Below are 22,641 nucleotides of genomic sequence, written 5' to 3' on the forward strand. Positions count from 1 at the left end.
TACTGATGAGTGAGAAAGGCTTATACAGATTTAAGTTCATGTAGTATAACTCAAGCCAGTGCAAAAATAGCCTTTAGTTTCTATAAATATCCTTAAAGTGTTCGCCTTTTGAATCAGCAATTCAGCATGATGACCAAATTACATAGATAATCAACATTTCTGCATTACTGTGTCAATTTCTCAGACACTCACTTATTTACGAGTATTATCTCAGATCACATAAAAGTTGAACAACTACAATAATTTCATTTGAAGTGATTATGCAGTGTTGTCTTTAAATTTTGCCCTTTAGAATGCATATCCAAGTTTTAAAACATTAACTCAGAATGAAAAACCTCTTGTTTTATGGACTTACCATTTCTCCGGTGTGTGTATTTTCTACCAATGCCTCCAAGGCACCAACGAAGGATTCTCCAAATAAAGGCCATTTTTTATCCAAAACTTTCTCAGCAGCTGTCTGTAAATTGTTCTGCTTTTTGAATTTCTTTTTCTTTTTTTCAATAGTCAATAGCCATTCAATGTGTTTCAACTCCTTTGGGAATTTCAAAAAGACTAAATTCCCTGTAAATTAATTTCTCATCAAATGAATGTCTTTTCTTTGCCTTTTCTTATCCTTTTTCCTTTCCCAGGCACAAAATCTGTTCACTGCAAACTACAAATTCTACCAAATAATGATCACAAATTGGCAATGTTTGTCTCTAATGTTTTTAGCAAAAACAAACTTAAAAGACATACATTCACTTTCTAGTCATACAAATATCTCAATTATAGCTATTTTTATAATTCACAATTACTACTACTCAATCCACAGTTCTGTTCATCATAATCAGAGCACCAAAGTGTGGCAACAGTTTATCAACTCAAAAATATCTATTGGAAAAAGATTATGGGTAAAGTATCCAAAATCAATGTAGGTTTTTGAGGCCAGTTGTTTTCCCTCCACTCAGACATATTGAAGAAATCAAAGATGCCGTCAAGGAAGCATTTAATCTCTTAATGGTGTAAATGATTTTATGAACATGTAAGAGCATAATGAATCAGATTGTATGATTGCGTGTCTCTATAGTGTGTAGGTGGTAGTAGTAGCATGCTACAGTCACAATCAGTCTCTTTTTGTTCCGTAAGGGCCTAACATCATCCTTTTTTCTTCTCAAGATTTTTCCCTAGAACTGTCATTTAAATGATTGTTTCTCAGTATTTAAACAGCAGTCACATGTGGTGAAATATTTTTTGAAGAAAAACGCATTTGTCCTCATGAAGACTCATCCCATGGATATGAAAATGTCTTAACTTTTTTAGAATAATATCTCTTGCAAATTTATTTTTGGGTTACCCTTTTTGTCTTTTTGTACAGTGCTTCAAAATACTTCACTTATACTTTGATGTCAAAAGTTACGCAGAGACACTGAAAACAACATGGTTCTAGTAGGATTGTATCATATTGTTCAATTGCTGTTATTCATACTCTGATGTTAAAAAAGCTTCATATACAAAGCTTTACATCTAAATTCACCATTGGGTATTATCTGCCACTGAGTTCTACTTCAAGTATGCAGTTTCTTTTGTAGATAGAAGTGTGACAACTCAATGTTAATTTAGATGTTTTATCATATTTTTCATACTGCTCTTGACAAAAATATCATTGATTGGACTTTATCTGGGTTAAGTCTTGGTTAAAAATTCCTATGATCAATAGTTTCATATATGTTAGAGTGAATATAAAAAATGATCCATTAATTGTAATGCTATTCCATCACTAAATGAAATTTTGTCAGAAATGTCTTCTTCTGTTACTGAACACTGGGTCTTTATTATATTACAAGACTTCAAATGAGAGACAAAATACAATTTCCCCCAATCTGATGATGTTATGGGATAAAAAACTGAATCAATTCCTATCTTAATTTTCATTAATTTCACAGAGGAAACTCAATAAGGTCTCAGCTACTTATAACATTGTGTGTGTGTGTGTGTGTGTGTGTGTGTGTGTGCGTGCAACAAATAATAACTGCTAATCACTGTAAACTTAACATTCATGTACACACACAGACACACACACACACACACACACACTCACTCGCACATACATACAAATATACAGGCTCTAATGAGACAAAAAAAAATACGGGAAAATAAGCACCTCCCCCCTTCTCCTCCCCAACTCGAGCCAGCACCTGAGCAAGGTTACCTGAGCAGGAGTGGGCGACTTAAAGTGGGGTTAACACTAAATGTGTTCAAGCTCATGACAGCTTGATAATTCCTAATCATGGCGTAACATCAAAGGGACACTACTGTTGTTGTTTTACTGGGTTTATTGATCCGTTTGCCGAGCTCGGCTCCACGATCACTACAGAAGCACATTCCATTGAGTATGTATTGATTTTTAATCGCTCATTAACTGCTGTGAATGATAAACAAAGATCAGTAGGTACTTAAACACGCAAGTGAATGATGACGGTGAATAAAATACAATATTTTTATGGTGAACAACACCAAGCTTAAATATACACTTTTCAACTCGGAATACTCCCTCACACAGATTCCTCACTAACATATGATCCTACAGGTTCCCAAAGGAAATTATACAAAGGATCCCACAGGAAATCTTTTTGCAAGGGAACCAACTCACGAGCTTTCAGTTCTACCAGTTTCCTTCTGATTTTTTTTTTTTTTTTTTTTTTTGTAATTGACAAATTTCAGAGGAAAAAAAAACAAAATCAAAACTGAGGCCCAAATCTCTAATCAATATCTATTTAGCACAACTGCAGTGTATTTTGGTCACAAGGATGATAATGAAATAAACCATGTACATAAATAGTGGTCCTGAAAAGGTTGCTGTGTTTTTTTTTACTCCACTAGGGATCAGAAGGTTCAGAGATACAACAACTAAATCCCAGTGAGACTTGCAGCCTGGAACTTAATAAGGGGTTTCTTCTTCTGAAAATTGGACCTTTTTACCTCTAAGTTGACTTAATAGATGGCATTAGTACCAGGAAAAATATGATTCAGAGCAGAACTTTTCCAACCAAAACTGTGATTCTTTTGAATCTTCCTAACCCCCCTTGCCCATGGGCCTGCCAGTTAGTGGTACATGTATTTCTCTTTTATAGGACAATTTTAACTTTAAATATTATTGAGTCTATTCTTCTATAAACCTCATTTCTAATGCTCCAATCGATAATATTTTTTCATCATCACATTCTGGGAGCATGTTGTTAATTTTGGGTTATTTAAATAAACATTTCCATTCCAAACTCACCAATAAAGGTTTTCATCTTTGGCCATCTCATGTCCACTTTAAGGTCCAGTTTCATGTCCACTAACTACTCACAGATACTCACATCCTTGTTATTTCATGTAGATCACATATATAATAACCCGCTATGATGTATGATATAATGCCACCATTCATACATATATTGCATCAAAGCTAATTCCCATTCATGGACTAAATAATGAGTACCACCCTTGTGTCATACCTGTACCTGGGCAGATGAGGTTCACTGAGAATTTAACTCATTCCCCCCTGCTCCTGGGCATAAAATTTTAAAATAACTACATGTAAGCATATTGGGCATGGTACATATTCATTTCAATATGATGCATGAAATAAACTGAATAAGTTTGATTCTCAGCCATAAAATTTGAAAATTACTATTCGTAAACTTAGCGGACATGGTGCATACTCATTTCAATATGATGCATGAAATAAACTGAATGAGCTTGATTTTCAGTCATAATAGCACAACAAAATTTCAAAAACACCTTAATAATTAAAAGAAAAAGAAAGATAAGGGAAATTTACTTGGCAGTTACCTAATAATGACAGACCTATAGGCAGGGGGGAGAGGACCTTACAAAGTTTTGAAAGACACCCCCCCCCCATTTTTTTTTATAGAAGTGGTCTGCTCTGCATCAAAATAAGAGGATAAAAAGGCCATTTGTTCAGAAAAAGACAAAAAAATGCAAACTAAAACTGCTTTTGTGATAACAATCCTTTTGAAGTTTATCACCAAACATTTTTGTGTTTATGCACCTTTCCCATAGAATTTTTTCCCCTTAAATGTATTTGCATCAATGACCAAATGGTTAATAAGACTTCACTTCAGATGTTCATACTTTGATGTCAAAAATTATGCAGCGACACAAAAAATTACATGGTACTAGTAGCATTGTATGAAGCCTGCCATTAATTTAATTGCTGACATCCATACTTTGATGTTAAAAAAGGTTCATATACAAAGCTTTATACCAAAATACCTTCAGGGTCTACACAGGATTCACACACTGTTTGAATGGTGATAAAAGTAACATTTGGAGGCAATCTCAACAAATTATTAAATAGTAACACTTGTGATTTTTTTTGCACAAATTATATTAAACAGCATAAAAATTGTAAAAGACTAACTATTACAGAAATTAAAAAGGCGAATGGCAGAACTGAATGAGGCAATAAGAAAAATAGGGGTTTGTATAACATCAGTGCGTCATTTAGAAGCAATGAAATAATGCAAAATGATGTTGGGTGTTTACAGGGAATGATCTTAATCAAGAAAAAAATTAATAAATATTCACCCAACCTACCTCCTCTCCCCCACCCCCATATGGTAAGGTCCTGTCTTCACCACTATGCCACCTGCACTAGTGAAAATTGCCAATATGGATTCATGGTTTTAAAAAATTATTAGGAAATTGGTGAATGAAACAGAAAACACATGGTATGATGTCAAATTGCTTGTAAGATGCTTAATCAAGAACAAAAAAGTTGTCTTTCTCTCCCCTCCATATGAAAAAATCCTGTATTCACCAGTATAACATGTCACCCATGAGACTCTGGCATGAAACGGAGCATGTCAGTGCCTGGACCCAACAGGTAGCATGTCCTCAGTGACAGGTGAGATTTGTAACACCTGGTAGTGTTATCAACAAGTGTAATCTGCATTGTGTAATCTACAATCATAAATCTACAAAGTGTAATATACAAGTGAAATCTACACTTGGGAATCCTTGCGTGAAACATAATTCATTTCACTGATCTTTACTTCTGCTTTGTATATTTTCAACAACACCAAGGAAAAATTAAAGTGGCTTCCTCTTTCAACATGAATGTAATAATGTGCATATAAATAAATTCTTGGTGACTAGTGTTTCATAAATAGTTCTAAATTTTGGGGCTTAAAATGAAAAGGCTAAAATTGACCAGCTAAAAATGTTAAGTCAACTTTGTGGTACTGGCCAAAACTCTTTACAGTTTGCCCACAATAAATGTTACAGATACAACAGTATCCCCTGTCAATAGTGCTTTAAACAATCAACACTTAGACTGGTTGTTCTGACTGTGTCTGGAGGAGATGACAGATGTGTTCCTTTATCTCCTCTATCACATTCTATTTCTCTGCCAGCCATGCATATTTTTGTCAATTTTAGTTTAAAAAGGGTAAAAAGATTTAAAAAATCAGCTGACTCTTGTAATGTAGAAAAAACCTTTTTAGTGTGTCTAGCTCCTTTATGCTGAAAACCGACAGAGAGGCCCACAAATAAATGTTCCCTGAAAATCTTGCCTGATAGAAAAAGAAATACATTTCTGCATGTCTTCATTTTTTTTATATACTATATATTCAACAGAATTTTTTTTGTGAAATTGCACACTTGTCTAGGCCATGAATATGTTCTTCAGTTCCAACACCGACTATGAGCTCCCAATTTATTATCCATATCATTCCATAGTGTGCCCTATCACATTAAGAGAAATAAAAACATGGTGCCTATCATAATGACATTTAAAGGACCCCTAACCACAGATGTCAGTTAAATCTAACCAGAATACCACATCAAAGAGAACAGAAGCACTGGCAATTTTACTTGTTGCCTTTTATACTACACTTACTTATAGTTCTGATTAACTTGTAACAATTATTATTTTTATGAATCTATATTAAGATGTATGTATTGTACATGTACATAAAGTAGAAATAAATATTGAAGAAATAAATAATGCTGGCCTGTAACTTTCAGTAAATGTTCTAGCTATGATGCCTTAATTTTTTAGACAAATCTTATAAATCAAAACAAGCTGTACTGGTTTTTCTTTTGTGATCTGGCTAGCATCTTTACTATCTTATAACAGACAACTCAATCACAGACTATAAAAAGAATAGCACACTGAATTCAATTAGTAGAAATATGACAAATTACAACATAATGATACGAGGATAACTGTTCTGAGTATTCCTTAAGCCCCTCTACCACTTATTCACATATAAAGTAACAAGCACCTGCTAAACAATCAGAGTGCTGTATGACATAGACTATTATTATATAATCCTTCTCTCCCTCAGTTAATATGACAGTTTTGTCTAACAGCTATTATTGTGAATTTGAGCAAAACTGAATGGTGGTAATCCCAAGAAAATGAAAGTTATAAATGATATTGATCTGATTTAGCAAGAAAAGGAAGTCAGAAAAGAAAATGGTGTTTGTTTACTGACTTAGTTGCCCGAGGAGGGTCAAAATGAATAAGTTATACTTCAAACAGAGATATTTATGGAATTCAGTTAATTTGCTTGTCAATGTTCACACTTTATACAATGATATCTTCCAGTTGTTGAAATATAACAGAAAAAATTACTTACTATTAAAGTTACATATCCCAGTATTTGACTCTTTTCTGAAGAGCAGTCAAATGTTAATAAATCCTTAATATTTTGTCACAGACCCAGCTAGACAGTCAGTACAAGGCTGACAGTCACAGATCCAGGTTGACTATCACAGTACAAGGTTGATAGTCATAGAACCAGGTTGACAGTCACAGTTCAAGGTTGACAGTCATAGAACCAGGTTGACAGTCACAGTTCAAGGTTGACAGTCATAGAACCAGGTTGACAGTCAGAGTACAAGGTTGACAGCGACAGTACAAGGTCGAGAGTCAGAGTACAAGGTTGGCAGTAACAGATCCAGGTTGACAGTCACAGTTGAAGATTGACAGCTACATGTAGTTCTCAAATCATAATCAGTCTTACAATATCAATTCAAAAATGAACCCAAATATCTAACACTATGAACCACCAGAGTACAAGGATAAATAGCTGCTACCACACATTCAGCTGGCACATTTGTTTGACAGATCTATAATTTTAGAAAAATGACAGCTACAAAGTGTTTCCCAATTGACCCCTCCTTCTTTTGTAGAAATCAAGCTAAATATAATCTACTAGAAGCTATCACCTCCAGCTGTTCCTCAAGTACAGCAGTACCAGATGGGTATGTGTAGTGAATGTCCTTTGCTGACTCCTGCTATCTATATATACTACATATCCATGGTCTCACAGATCCGCAGACTAAATATTCCATGATGACTTCCCCGCCTACACATGGCCGTCACTGCAGGGTCCTTAAGAGACCATTCCCACAGATACTTGGATCGATCTATCTCCTTGGAGAGTCTCACTAAATTGCTATCAACATAACTGGCTTAATGTCTGTCACGCCTAGTAAAGCTGTTAGGGGGTAATTATCTTTACCCTAGCTGATTCAGTAGGCATGACAGACATTTAAGCAGGTTAGTTGATAGCAATATATAGTGAGACTCCCCAAGGAGTTAGACCGATCCAGACGGATCGATCTAGGTATGGGAACCCAGTCTAAATCTCTTAGCTGAGATTTAATTCTTTTAATGGTGCACGTAGAGGCGGGGAGACGGTCAAGGGTTTAAGCTGCACTGCTTTTAAATATGGTCGGCCATATTTAGTCAGCATATCAGTTAGTCCACATATTATACCAACTGAACCATACCCACAAGAAAACCTGCTGGTCAACTGAACCAAGAAAATTGCTGGAAATCTGCTGTTAAAGTAGTTAATCTTGGTGAGCCTAAGCAAAATCCTACAGACATCGCAGATCCATCAAAGACACAGAGGCCATATATGACACTCTATTAACTATTAACTCTATTAAGTATCCCCCTGTCTGCCACTCCCTCCCCCCAAAAAGAAAATTTAAAAAACAAGTGAAACTCAAAAATCTCAGCAATATTTTCTTCCCTGCACATATTACAGTTAACTTGCTGTCGTCTGATGTTTTACTTGCTTTGCTCATATTTTATCTTTCTGCTCCCCCTCCCCATCCTATTAGCAGAGTTATGGTTGAACTGCCAGTACTCTGTCAAAATTGATATATAGGGGATGGTTAAAAGCAGAGCAGATAAATTATTACACAATTATTTCCACAATATCAGGGCTATATAAACAAGTATATAATTATACATATTTATAATGTAAATGCACTGAGTGCACTTCAGCCTTACTTCATAACTGCATTCATCTATCTTCATCATCTCTTTCTTAAAATGACATAAAAGAATGAAAAAAATAAAAGTGCGAAAGAATAACAGCCCTTCCTGCAATATTATCATTAGTAATAAACATCCATCCTGTAGCACATGTAAATTGTCCAAGTAATATCCAGATACTGGTTTTCTCTTTCCCTGTACCTTCCGATGTGCAAATAAAAAAAAAATGATATTCATTAACCAGGTTACTGGCCCCGAATCTCTCATGGTACCATGAGGGTAGATAGCCTCTTCCAGACACCAACATATCCAAATCATCCTCTCTCCATTCCATTCCATTACCTACCTTTTCCTCTCCCTACTATTTTGCCAAGTAGCTGGCACCAGACCTGGAGTGCATTTTATCCCACGCTGCTGCTGGGTTTATGAAATGATAGGGACCTATATCAGTGTTTTCATACACCCCGTGTTTCGCGGGCTATATTTGTGCATGACAGCTAGCCCAAGTTTCTGAATTTTTGAGTATGTCCGAATTAATGTTACAACTTACAGTAAAAATTTGTTCACTAAAAAATCATTAGAAACATACTTATAGATAGATTTGGTATAATTAATGGTTGGGTAAATTAATATTCCTTGTCCACATCCAAAGAAATCACCCTGAGCTTCAGAGATAACTTGCCACTAACCTCTTCACTATAGCCTATCTTCATCGTGTCAAGTTACCTCTGACGAAAATAGTTTGACCTAGTTTATATAAGCCAATCGAATCCATGTTTCAAAATTTTTCACCAAAGTTTGGTGAAAACGCTGATTGGTTGACCGTCAATCGGCAATCCTCGGCTGATTCCGCAAGCTCCATACTAACAACAAAGTTTTTGTCGAGTGCGGAGACATCCGAGTAGTTCCAAGTGCATAACCGAACACAAAGAAAGCATGGCGTCTCCTACGAGTGACTACGTAAAATAATGTGTTAAGTTATCTCTTGATTCTTTGCAAGATATGAGTATATCGGAATTGAAACCAGAGCAGTTTGAGGCCCTGCATCATTATCTACTGAGGGATGATGTATTTTGCGTGCTGCCCACAGGTTACGGCAAGTCCCTGATATTCAGCCTTATCTTTGATTGGTCCGGATTTGAACAAAGCGCGCTTTGACTCGTTCGCGTTCATTGGCTAGATCGTTCAATGAGTCATTGAGTGCGGGCTTTAAATTTGATTGGCGGGCGGCGGAGGCTATCGAATGTGGTCAGAGGTAACTTGACACGATGAAGATAGGCTATAGTGAAGAGGTTAGTGGCAAGTTATCTCTGAAGCTCAGGGTAAAAGAAATAAAGCTGGCTTAGAAATATGAAATATAAGTCACAAGTTGTCATCCATTTTTCATTTCTGCAGTCTTTTTCATGTTTCCCTCATTATAGCTTAAAAAATATAATAATCAAAGTCCAGACTGTGGGTTTTCACCAGTACTAATTTAACCTGCCCAATATCTCTCAGGGTGTCTTTTTTAAAGCATCAATTTTGTGTCAAATGTCCAGTGTCATGACAGCTTGCATGCTGCGACTCTACAAAAAATGGCAGTCCAAAACAATGGTGACTCTCACTAGCGACAATGAGACTGCAGCCTGTCTTCACAGAAATGCACAAAAGACTGAACGAAAATTTAGTGAAAGTTCTTTTGAATACATGGTTTGCCTGTCCTTCTGATGTCCAGAATAAAACATGCATTTTTCATCTGAATGATTCAAACATTGATTTCCTTTATTCTGCAGCTAAAAAATTCTGGGGGTAAAATGTTTGATTTGATAAAAAAATGCTACAAAATTCAATTTTTTGCTGATTTTAATGACATGTAAAGTCCCTATAAAATTCACCCTTTTTCTCAAATTTTGTGAAAACTAGTATCACATGCATCCCAATTCCACCAGTGTCTTCAAAAATGTACCCGGTACAAGCTGACATAACAACAACCACAATTACTCCTAAGTAGATTTTTAAGTGCAAACTCACACTGTGACACCTTTAATTTGTGAGCACATTTTCCTTTCTTTTCAAGGCCATTTTACATAACCAACTGCTGTGACCTGTATACCTTTTAAAACTAAAAACCTGCATGCTACTTTCAAAGAATAGCTTTGCAAATTATATTACTAATAGGTGGTTTTTAAACCAATGATATAGCCAGCACATATTACAAATATCTGTAGGACGGGCTACTGGAACATCTAGATTAAGTCCAGACAGTACCAAGTTATAAGGTCTAAAACAGCCATCAAAGAGGTTAATTAATATTCTGTTGATTTCATTATCAGAAGACCAGCGGGGCCTTTCTGTAACCCCCACCTCACAGCTATAGACAGTGCTTAAACTCTTGGCTGTTTTATGTATCGACGTCAATACGAGACAATTAAATCACAATGGCAACACAATCTAGTCATCTGGGGAAACACGCTCATGAGATGCAAGCCCATTTACGTCAGTCCTCATGTTTGTAATTCCCTTAAGATTTCCTCCTATATAAAACAGGTCTTTAGCCAGCAACTGCAAAGGTGGGGGAGTTTTTTCTTTAAGCAAAAGCAGACTGTTTTAACTCCCATAGTCGATCCAACTAAAAAAAGGCATAGAAGCTAGATCAATTTTTAGCTCATAGCAGACCTTTTCAGCTACACCAATAGAGCTTAGCTTATTCTTTATAAACCCCTCCCCCTCACTCCAAACAAACATGCATTCACGCATGCACGCACTCACATACACACACATGCACAAAACACACTCACAGCCTATGGGTCGTAAAAATCATAAAAAATAATATCCTGAGCATCCTTATGGACTAAGCCTGACGAGAACTAAAATATTCTCAGATCACCCCTCCAGGCATCTGGTCTATGTTGATAATCTTATGTCTCATCTGTTCTAGAATAGTCTATGGTGTAACTTTTCTGGTATTTCTGCATCTGACTACAGTACTTCCATATATATTCATCCTGGATGTTTAGAAGGGAGGGGGTCATTTCATTTATCTATTTGTCTATGCGTTTTTTGTTTGTTGTAACTAATATCTTTATTGATTTTATTCAATTATGTATTAGCTGAAACTCAACAAATGTATCTGCAGTTGATGACCTGTCATGCATGGTTGAAACTAAAATGTCATGTATAAAATCATAGATCTGAAATGATTTCTATATACTGGCAATTCTAAAATATGTAAAATCACCACATTTGTGATCAAGGACCTTTGATGGAAACAGATCATCTCTTAAGAAACTATTTTCTTTTTGTTTGAGAATGGAAAAATGTGAAGAACTCAAAATCATTTTTAACAAAAAAAACTGAATCAAAATATCTCAAATGTAGTTGTGAATAGTTTCCTTTTTTTCTATTGTATGGATCCACTATATGTTAGCTTTCTAACTGACAGGCTGTAAATACATTAACACACTGGGAAATTCACTGTGAGGAGCTGCTTGGGACTACCCAGAAAATTACCAGGATTCCACATGTACCTAAAGATGATGATGTAGCACATATGGTCGTGTATGATGCCCTTTCAAAAACCACCTAAATTATTTATAAGACTCCATGCTCTCTGCACATCTGCTCAAGTGGTTGATGTGGCCAACTTGGATAACTGACTCAGTTAAGGGTTAAAAAAAAAGAAGCACAAATTTTCCCAAAGCGAGCTGCTTCTGTCTCCAAAATTTATCACCTATTCCTGCTTAAATGCAAGAGTTCATTATTGGAACATGAGGCCTTACTTATCTCACAAAAAAACCTGTGCTGGCTGCTTCAGGAAAAAATCTAGACAAGTTCTTTCTTTATGAAATAAGATAATTTTTCAGTATTTCAACTGCGTGTGTGTGTGTGTGTGTGTGTGTGCGAGCACAGTCATGACATATCATTTAAAGCTACCTCTTGATGTCTGTTAGTACTGGTAGATCTGGGAGCAATTGAAATGTCAAGAAATATCCATATTTCCTCATTGCTGAAATGCCCAATACAATTGATATGAGTCATATATATCTATCATGGCCATACCTTCTTAATAAGTTGCACACCTGACAAATATATTTATCTATCCAAAGTACATGTAAACCTTTTACAGGATATCCCCCATGCATGCCAGGTTATTTCAAATATTCTTTTTTATTGAAATATATATATGAGGTGTCTTAGCTTCCAGGTTAGGCATAATACATATCATTATACAACAGGCCAAATTAATTTTCCTTAAAAGACCTGTAAAATATTGATAATAAGAAATATTGTAAGAGAATGTTTCAGGAACACCTACCTTTAAAGCCTGTACCAAAAAGATGTAGAGAAGATCTCTATATACATCTCTTTGCCTGTGCCAAAGGTGTGAAAGATGACTCAAAAGAAATTCTCAATTGGCAAAAAAATTGTCTGAACTCTATACAGTTTAGTCATCTTGTCAGTCTATCAAAATACAACTAGAGAAAAGCTGTTACTAATTATACTACTAAAATGACTACACCAGCTGAATGCTAATATTTCAAAAGAATCTCCAGTTTCAAATCAGCAAAGGACAATATTCTCCTTTTAAAGGCATACAATTAATATGGCAAAGATTTATCCTCCTGGAAATTTCATTAAAAACATTTTAACCAAATTATACCATTTCCACATCCCTTCACAGAACTTTAATCCAATTAATCCATTTTGAGTTCAAATTTTTTGTTTTTTAAGTCACTGGTGAATTTCACGTGTAACTGTAATTGGCATCTGATAAAAAATGATAGTTCAAAATGACTCTTTTCAAGAGTTGAGAGATAAAACAAGAAATTCAATTAAGCCCAATCAAAATCAGAATCAAAATCAATATTGATCTCATGGTGGTAATGCCTATCCGTCTAAATACATGTAGATGGAAAGGGCAAAGTTAATTTTAACAGAAAGGATATAAAAAAATGCCTCCTTTGCTTCAAATACACTGATATTGTGGTAAATCAATATATATAACTTAAGATGTAATGGTAACTGCTATTGAGACACACACACACATACATATACACGAACAAACACTCCATCCAAAAAACACACACTACTCACTTTTGGTGTTAAAACTGAAAATCTTCCTTTTGCCACTCCAAATACCTACTGACTCCATCATAATGGTTTAAGCTTAAAAGCAACAGTTCAGGAAATCAAAAAGCCCAATACCACTGTCTTAATGGTTGTGTGTTCTATTGTTCTGTGCTCTTATCAGACAATCATAAAAGCCCACAATATCCTCATTAGCCAATTTTGTGGCACGATGGCTTCTCTGTAATAATTTAAATAGAACTATTACTCCCCCGACGTCCTGGTATGACCTTTAAGCAATAAAGGAATCAAATTTATTTGAGAATATATTTCCTCCTTTTAGGAAATTTTTACACAAAAAAAGCCATTGACTAACAAATGTTTCAGTCATGGAATGCAAAAGGTGTTGTGTAATCTTAAACACTTTTAAAATATGTTTTTCTTTCTGTATCCAATTTCTTTGCAGAAATATTCTAAATATGCTAACAGAATAGGAAAACCTATAAATGTCACATTTTCCTTAACTGCATCAATTCATAATGTGCCATCAGTGACATTTTCAACCACAGCTTACACCCTGTAACCTTGCTCTTATGAAAATTAACTTTTTAACAAGATATTTGTGGCATTTCTCTGGCTATTCATTAGCTGTGCACATTCCCATTCTGTGTTCTGTCAACTGCACAACAGCTTCGACAGCACCAAGTCAACCTACAGTAGAGAGTGCGTAGACTTCACCTTAAGTTTATAAATACCACAATTGCTTTAGTTGAGATGGAAACGGCTAACACATTCCTTCATCTCACCCAGTCACATCTGGCAATTATTTTGGAATCCTCTCATAAGAAGGCAGCATGCAGTTCAAATTATTATATATCCCGTTAACCCATGGTGCAGCTGAGCAGGTCTGTAGATTTAAGATTCAGTTTTTAAATGGTGTAATAGCTCTAACCTCAAATTATTTGCTTAAGAGTTGGTTTGAACAGATCCAAAAAGACCAGCCATATATTGCAAAAAGCAATTTTTTAGATTTTAACATATAAGATAAAAAAAATTTCATCATACAATCCATCCATTACAAGTTGCAGCAAATATATGTTGTGATTAAATAGTCTTTAATAATCACTAAGAATTTAGCAGACTGGCATTTGGTTTTAAAGTAAAATCTCTCCCCGGCCCATGCTACGGTGCATCCAGGTTGCTGCTAATCAAAACAAAGAGTCCAGAGCAAATACCCCAATAATACCACCATTCAAACTGCAAATTGCCCATACGCGTGCCAGTAAAAGTATTACTGTATTCTTTTGTTATCCAACAGTGTGCCCAATAGTCGTTATGTCATATGATTACAGGGGACATACAAATTTTCGGATCCTGGGTGGCTTAATGAAGTGCACCTCAGCACTTGTCAAGGTGTGAGGGGCAAATTACAAGGTGGTATAATAACTACTGGGTGTTTAGTGTCTGGAAAGCATATGGTGACTTTAAGCAGAACAGGTGGTTGGAAATATATGGGTATTCAACCTTTGTGTTTCTTGCTTTTGTTATATTGTCTTTCATTTATTCTCTCTGTATTTCATTCTCTCTCTCTCTCTCGATCTCGATCTCTAGTTCTCTCTCTCTCTCTCTCTCTCGATTTTTGACCATAACAACATTAAATTAAGTACAATACATTCCATATTTTGTACATATTCATGATTATAGCTTTTTAAAAAAAGAGCAGTCTGAATAATGGAAGAACACCTCTACATTACAAACAAACTGATTCATAAATCTATTTAGATACTTCTCATTTTGGCTTGTCCAACGTCTTGTCATTAATGCACTATAAATATCACAGGTAACAGCATATTTTGGGGGTTACTGGACAGTTCAGCTCCAGGCCAGGTAATAAAATTACCTTTGAAGCATCACTACTCAAAACAAACCAGTGGGTGATTGTGAAGAATGCCTGTTATGGTTATTGTTCTATTACTGCCAATTTATGATGTTTATGTCCCTGGTGTAAAAGAAACAGCATAAATATAAAATCCGTGAAATAATTACCACTTATTTCTACGTAATAAATGTCATTTTTCAGTGCAAAAACAGGTGGACAAAGTCAGAAATCCATTATATGCCCTCAATGCCCAGGGAATGTAATGTGAAGTGCCCTCTCTCTCTCTCTCTCTCTCTCTCTCTCTCTCTCTCTCATTTCAGTATACATTCTGAAATATATTTCTGTATCAACAGACAGTTGATATTGTGATTAATAAAGAAACATCATAAGAAAACAATACTGAGGTTTTACACTGGCATATTCTATATTTTAGGCAAACAACTGATTTCCACCAATCAGCACTGGCTTTAATGATAATTTTTTGAAGTGTTTATTTTAAGTCAAGAATATTTTACACATTTAGAAAAATATAAATATGCCAGTATGAATCTCATTTTAAAAAAACCCTACCTGTATATCTGGGTAAATATTTGCTCCCAATTTCTCCATAGCACCTGAATGTAGAGGGTCCCCATGTTCCATACACCTTGCGACATTCCAAATTTTCCTTCTGAGGAGTCCTCACACTTGCAACGAGGGGGGACCTGCTTCTTGCCATTAATTTATCCTTTAATGTCTGTGGATTAAACCCTTCAGGATTTTCCCTCTTCTGTCTAGCAGGGAGAGGAGGCAAAGCTTTTCCCAAATTTGAATTTTTCTCCAGTTTTTGTGGAGAAGATTTCATGTGACCTTCACCCTCTTCTTGGCCAGTTTGAACAGCAGAATTCATCCATTCTGGTGGTATCTTTGGATATGATTTTATTTTACCCTGCTGTCTTCCTGAATTATTATTATTATTATTTATTGGTTGTTGTCTAGGTAGTGTTCCGTAGCACTGATTTATCACTTCTCGATTGCTGCCTGAATTAATTAGTGGTTTCCGGGGCAATGTTCCATAACAAGGTCTCACATTATCTGTCTGACGCCTTGTTGAGCTGCGGAACGACTGGTAGCGAACATCAGCACGGCTGAATTTGTTGGTCAAGTTCTCCATAGCACACAAAATTCGTAGTCAAATCTTCACCAAATCACCTGTAAAAATTATATACATGTAGAATAGTAAGCAATGCTTATTAAATATAAATATAGTTATACGGCATTAAAAAATCCTCTGTAGAACATAACCACAGATTATTAGACTAAGTAAGCTTTCCTGCTCAATGAGATTCCATGATTGATAATAAATACTAAGTGTTTACCATCAACCAAAACAAAAAAATCTACTAGACCAGTGCACTTGACAATAGACTTCGTAGCCAGTATACTATTACATGTACATGTACTTCTTTTTACATGTATTAAAGTATGCTCTATATGTATTACTGACAACGCCCACAGCACTTTTCTCAAGTCTCTTTCTTGTCGTCTTTCAGAAATACAGCTCAGGCAAATATCACCTGTTTCTCTCCCCAGACTGGTCTCAGGTGTGCCAGGTGAGATAATTGACCAATTACCTGGTGATCACCACCTAGCTACTTCTCTGAAGAGTGTATTAGACCCCATTCCCATAGATATTTAGATCGATCTATCCTCCTGGTGAGTCTCACTAGATTGGTGATAGCTTAACAGGCTTAAATGTCTGTCCCGCCTACCAAAAGCTGTAAGGGGTAATCAACTATGGTGCACGTGCTCTCTGCTGCCTGCAATTTAGCATGAACCCCCAGGAAGATAGGTTGATCTAAATCTAAATCTCTGGATCGATCTAAATCTCTGGGAATACACCCTTAAAGTGCCTGCTCACAAACTAGATGCACTAATAGACTGAAAGTTAAGTAAATGGTGTCCTTCAGTTTCATCTGTCTCAGTCCAGCTACATGTACAATGTAGGCTGAACTTCCAAACGATATATGAAGAGCCCCCCTTGAATATCAAAAGTAGAACAATTTTTCGAATAAAATAAATAAAGGTGCCTGTCAGAATCAATAGTACCAGTTAGAATATTACATCCAGTTCGGTTATTAACTAGAAATGGCAGATGGGTACATTGAAAATAGGCATTAAGGGCTCATTCCCAATGTAGTTGTTGTTCTACATTGAACAATCTAACTCCAAGGGCACTCTGGCTAATTGCAATAATATAAACAGATTAACATACCTTTTGTTTCCAACCTACTCCTTCAATGACCAGCTTTTCTGTATTCTACTCAACACCAGGAGGAGACATGTCAATCTATTGATCTGACTGTATTCAGCAAGAGTCCCCAAAAAGTTGGATCGATCTAATTAGAAAGACTTTTTTTACTGAGAATGAGCCCTTAGTTTCCAGTAGTTTCTGAAACTTACAGGGCATTTCCAGAGATTTAGATCGATCTTACTAGATCGACCTAACTCCCTGGGGGTTCACGCTAAATTGCAGTCAGCCAACCGTGCACGGAAGTTGATTACCCCCTTACAGCTTGTAGTAGGCGGGACAGACATTTAAGCTGGATTATCTGACAGTAATCTAGTGAGACTCCCCATGGGGATAGATCGATCTAAAATCTATGGGAATGTGCCCTTAGGGTGTCATAAAAGGGATAAAAACAAACTCTTCCCACCAGCTTACCCTCTACATACTTTGTACACTGTACTGTAGCAAGTTTCAATCTGTGTAACTTGGGGTGTTATCAATAAAAATAGAAGCTACTCATTCTCACCTGTTTCCTTGCTGTTTGTTTCACCATTTAAACAATTAAGGTAACTTAACTACTGGTATGTCTGCTTTAGAGCAAGCAGTGACAGCTTCAGTTTCAGCTTCAAAAATCTGTAGAGTCAGGTACATGTAAAGGATCCTGTCAAATGTTCTGCTACATCATGTAAAAACTGCTCTTAGACTAAGAACAAGAATATAACAACTTCAGTTTCAAACTGTACAAAACCAGGTAAGAGTTTCTGTCAGATGCCTGCATGCAATGGAGACCTGTCTGCCACTTTCCAGTATGGTGCTTATATATGGTGCACTGTCACCAATGAGATAGAATATAGGATGTGCTTCTAATAGTAATCAGGGTAACATCACTGTCCACACAGTGTCACCTGTTGATGTCAAACAATAACCAGCATTTCAACTGGCACCCCTTTGGCCACAGGAAGGCTTGGGGTTGGTGACAAAGATGACCATGATTTCACGACCTGGTTTCCTGCCAGACTGACCTCTAAGGTCAGATGTCATTGGTCTGACTGCCACTGGTTGAATTTACCTGTGGCAATTGTCTGACTCACAGTGGATGAGGTTGACCTTTCAGTAGCATATATATATATACATGCTGTAATTGATTTTAATGTCTAAATGGTTGTTTTGTTATGTAATGAAATGGAAAATGATCTGTCTAGATATCAGAGAACTACAATATAATTGCATTATGTAGAGTATTTAAATCCTGTTTTGATAGCAATTAACCTTATTTCCATCTGTCTCTTGTTGGCACAGATCAATATCTGAAATATTCACTTAGGGATAGTTTCACAATGGAACTTTAGACAAAAATGGTCTTAGTAAGTATTTCTAAGACTAAAATTATTTGTTTACTTTCATCAAAGACAAAAACAGTTGTTTTTCACTTACACAAAAGATTTATGAGAAAAGGCAAAAGGCCACTGTCCTGAAAAGGTGCTTTAATTAGCAGACCACAATGGAATTACCTTTTATTGAAATTACTTGTTTTTTTTTTTAAATCATAGGTTGACAAGGTTAATGATAAGCATGTTAGGTCTGAAATGTACTTAATAATTTGGTGATAAAACAGTTTTAGATAATTTTTCATAATATATTTATTCCTCAATAAATCCAAAATACAGTATATACTCTGAATGATGAAAATGTAGTTTGTTAGTTAAGTTGGCTTAATGTACACAATCTTAAATTCAGGTTAGACAGATGACTTTTTCATTCAGGATAACAATCTTTCATAGTACATATAACAGGAAAAAAAAGTCATCCATTCAACACCTTCCATCAGACCAAATAGACTATCCCTATCTGCCTCAGCATAAAAATCAATACCATCAGATTCAAAGTCAGTTTGTCATGGGTTTAGATCATCTAACCTGCAGTTATGCACCAGTACAATAACAGAATCACAAAAGGCGTGCTCAGTTGGTGATGTATGCACTCCTCAATGAAGCAGGAAAGCGTAATTCAATTAGGTGGCAAAATGGCATGACAGACAGAAGCCGCCTTTGTGATCAGCTGTCAATATTACTTGTCAAGCATAGGCCTTACATATAAATAATGGCCAGCAATTTCAGTGGGGGGTTATTTTGCTGAAGATGTGGACTTTTTTAACCTTCTAAGTTGACACAACTTGAGAAGTGGCATATAGATTCTGCAAGTTTTGATTCAGAGGTGATTTCGCTGGCCAAAAAGTGCTTTTTTTTGAACCCCCTAAAAATGAGCTATATATATATACTGTATCTGTTAATATAATGATGATGATGATTTTGAAATCTGGGGCTGAGTAACATGGTGCAGTTTTCTGCTTTATGTTTACTTAAAAAAGAATAAAAAGTATATCTAAAGGTGTCTGGTGAATTATTATCATATCACTTTGTTTAGCATGCCCTTTTATGTTTTGAGAGAATTTAAGGGGTGATCCATGTGCACACACACACATGCACAGAGAAACACTATGCAACATCTGAATTTGCCTAAGTATACCCTTAGCAAAATATCAGATCTGTCGCAAACTTCTTGCAAATTTGCAAAACAAATTTTATTTTCTTGCAAATTTGCTGCAAATTAGCAGCAGTATAATTTTTCTTGTAAACTTCTTGCCAGAAACTGTTAGTTTGCAACAAGTTTGCGGCAAATTTGCGGCAAACTTTTCATTTTGCTAGGGGTATCAATTTTAATATATATACATACATGTACATGTATTTCATAAATGACAAAGTTATGCCAACTCCACAATTTGCTCCAGTCTGCTCTTTCTACACTAGCAAAATATTCACCATAAAAAACACATACAAGTCCCCTTAGGTCATTTTTCCATCTGTTTACAAGAACTGAACTTCTACCACAAACTATTCACTTGGTTCAGACTAACAAACATTCCGTCACATTTTAATAGACAATGAAATAAGGCGCACACCCCTGGATGCCATGTTGTCTAATATTTGTTCTCATAATTGACTGTTGGTCACGCTTGACCAGATAAATGACCCCTACATTTTACTAGCTATAAAAACATAATTTGTGCCACGAAGGGTGTAATACGAGTTGTTAACATGTTGAAAGTCACAACTGTACATGATACCTTTCTTTTACAGTCTCCTAATATTTGTTTTCACGATTGACCGCTGCGGTCACGCTTGACCAGACGATTGAACGAACCACGACCTCCTCATTTGGCTGACTATCAAAACATACTTGGTTTAATGAAGGGTATAAAATGACCTGTTAATGTGTTATAATTACAAAATACACATGGCTTCATTTAACTTTCAACAACATAGCAAGTGTAAAGAGAAATATAGAGTTACTTCTTTAGAATTGTGTCAATATCCACAACCATATATAACATAGAATGAGACATTTTCTTCATATTTTCTATTTATTATGATGGTAAAAAAAGTAAAAGAGACAAAACATGTTTTTAGGTGCTGTTACCAGTGAGGCATAACATCTGGTCCTTTAAATTTATCAAAGAGCTTTGCATGATCACTTGGAATGTTAAAAAATGTTTAGTCTTTTTGAACATTATTTGTACATTAAAACAGTGTCATCAAGAAGTTTTCCCCAATAATAAATGTTTTTTCAATCAAAGTACTTGATACTTGGGACTCATGACACTTGGGGACATTTTTCATTAGAACTTTTTGCCTTTCAAATCAACAGTGCCATCACATAAAAGGGGAGACTTATTGATCTTTCATTCTCACAGGTTTAACTCTCATCTACTCAGTGAACCAAAAGAACCCCCCCCCCCCCAAAAAAAAAAAAAAAAAATGGTTGACCTGACAAATGTCCAAAAGTGCCACAGCATCACAAGCACCAGTCACAAAGTCTCCAGCCACTGTGTTTTATGACATTTCCAGGTGTGACATGAATTTACAATAAACCATTATTCTGTTTGTGTCATTGTAGTCACAGATCAACTTGTATCTATTTGATATCAAAGATTGGACTAGAATAAATTTATCTTTTTCAATCTGTGTTAACACAAGGATTTAAAATAAAATAAGAAAAACTATAAATAAAATTAAATAAATAAATTACAACCTCTGTATTAACTGTAACCGAACAAGACAACATGTTTGAATCATTTCAGATTATTTTGTTTTTCAAAATCTGTGCTTAACAAATTAATTGCTATGGCATATGCTTACCTCTTGTGTAAAGTTTCCGAAGTTCAATTCTTCTCGGTAACATAAGTCCAAATTTCTTATATTTCTTGAATGTTCTCCTGAGAATTAAAGTTCCACTGTTCGAAAAAAATCAATGTGTTTGCACCAGCTGTCTATATCAGAGGCAGTAGAGGTTACATAAGCCAGAAAAATCTATGCACTTCTGATCTGTTTTCTCAATTCTTTCAAAATGTGTTAACAAGTTCTCTGATATTTCTGGTAGATCAGCTAGTAAAACTTAATCCTGGTAAGTAAAAGTTTTCCTCAGTACATGCATTTGTGAGTATATCATCAACCTGATTTATATAATATGTCTTCTTCCCTTAGACATAAGAATTTTCTTCAGAGACAACACAATATTTTCAATTATCCATATGGTTCTACATCCAATGCTGATAAACATCTCACTGTTTCATGCAATATATTTCTGCTTGGTGATAGATCGGATCGTCGCTCATCTCGACGCTATTTCTGTCTAAAACTGACAGCATCTGCCTCAGAAAACAGTCTCACATATGATAGAATTTTTAATCACCACTGCACAGCAATTATGTAATTATGTCACAGTGTCGGAGCATGCCTCATCTGCATACTAGTATCCCTCCAGCAGTGAGTGCAGCCGTTTGCATCAAGACGTGTAGATGAATTTCATATCTCTCACAATTAAAGGCCCCCTGAAAAGTTCATCACTGCATGAGACTGTCTGAGGAGATGCTCGAATCTGCCAATTTAAAAAAAAAGTTTTCCGTGTCTTTCAAGTTCGCGTGACTGCCAGGGATTGTCTAGGTTGCTTTAGGGATTGAACGTCACAAATGTTGCTCGACTTCTCTCATGCAAGGTTGGTTCACATGTGGTCCTAAATCATTGCTGATTTCATGTGTCGCAGCATCGGCAAATAATCTCAGCTGTGCTTATTGAACGAAATCCTTCCAGATTGTATGGCAAA

At 35.7% G+C, this 22,641-nt stretch overlaps 1 protein-coding gene across 6 annotated transcripts in view; it reads right to left on the reverse strand.

Annotated features, from left to right (window-relative positions):
* Positions 1–22,641, reverse strand: part of LOC106151030 (rap1 GTPase-activating protein 1) — a 135,313-nt gene that overhangs the window by 105,485 nt on the left and 7,187 nt on the right. For 2 of the 6 annotated variants that reach the window (XM_086996197.1, XM_086996195.1), the window contains exon 4: positions 15,783–16,403. The exons of 1 other annotated variant lie outside the window; for it this stretch is intronic. In XM_086996197.1, coding sequence (XP_086852323.1) covers positions 15,783–16,365 — 583 coding nt within the window. In that variant the 5' untranslated portion in view covers positions 16,366–16,403. Of the gene's footprint in view, positions 1–355; positions 444–3,259; positions 3,330–15,782; positions 16,404–21,677; positions 22,110–22,641 lie in introns of those variants that run through there. 3 more of the 6 variants (XM_086996196.1, XM_086996201.1, XM_086996200.1) reach the window with 3 other exon arrangements.

This window comes from Lingula anatina, chromosome 9 (genome assembly GCF_051362555.1).
Source record: "Lingula anatina isolate TDL-2025a chromosome 9, LinAna3.0, whole genome shotgun sequence".
NCBI classification, from domain to species: domain Eukaryota; kingdom Metazoa; phylum Brachiopoda; class Lingulata; order Lingulida; family Lingulidae; genus Lingula; species Lingula anatina.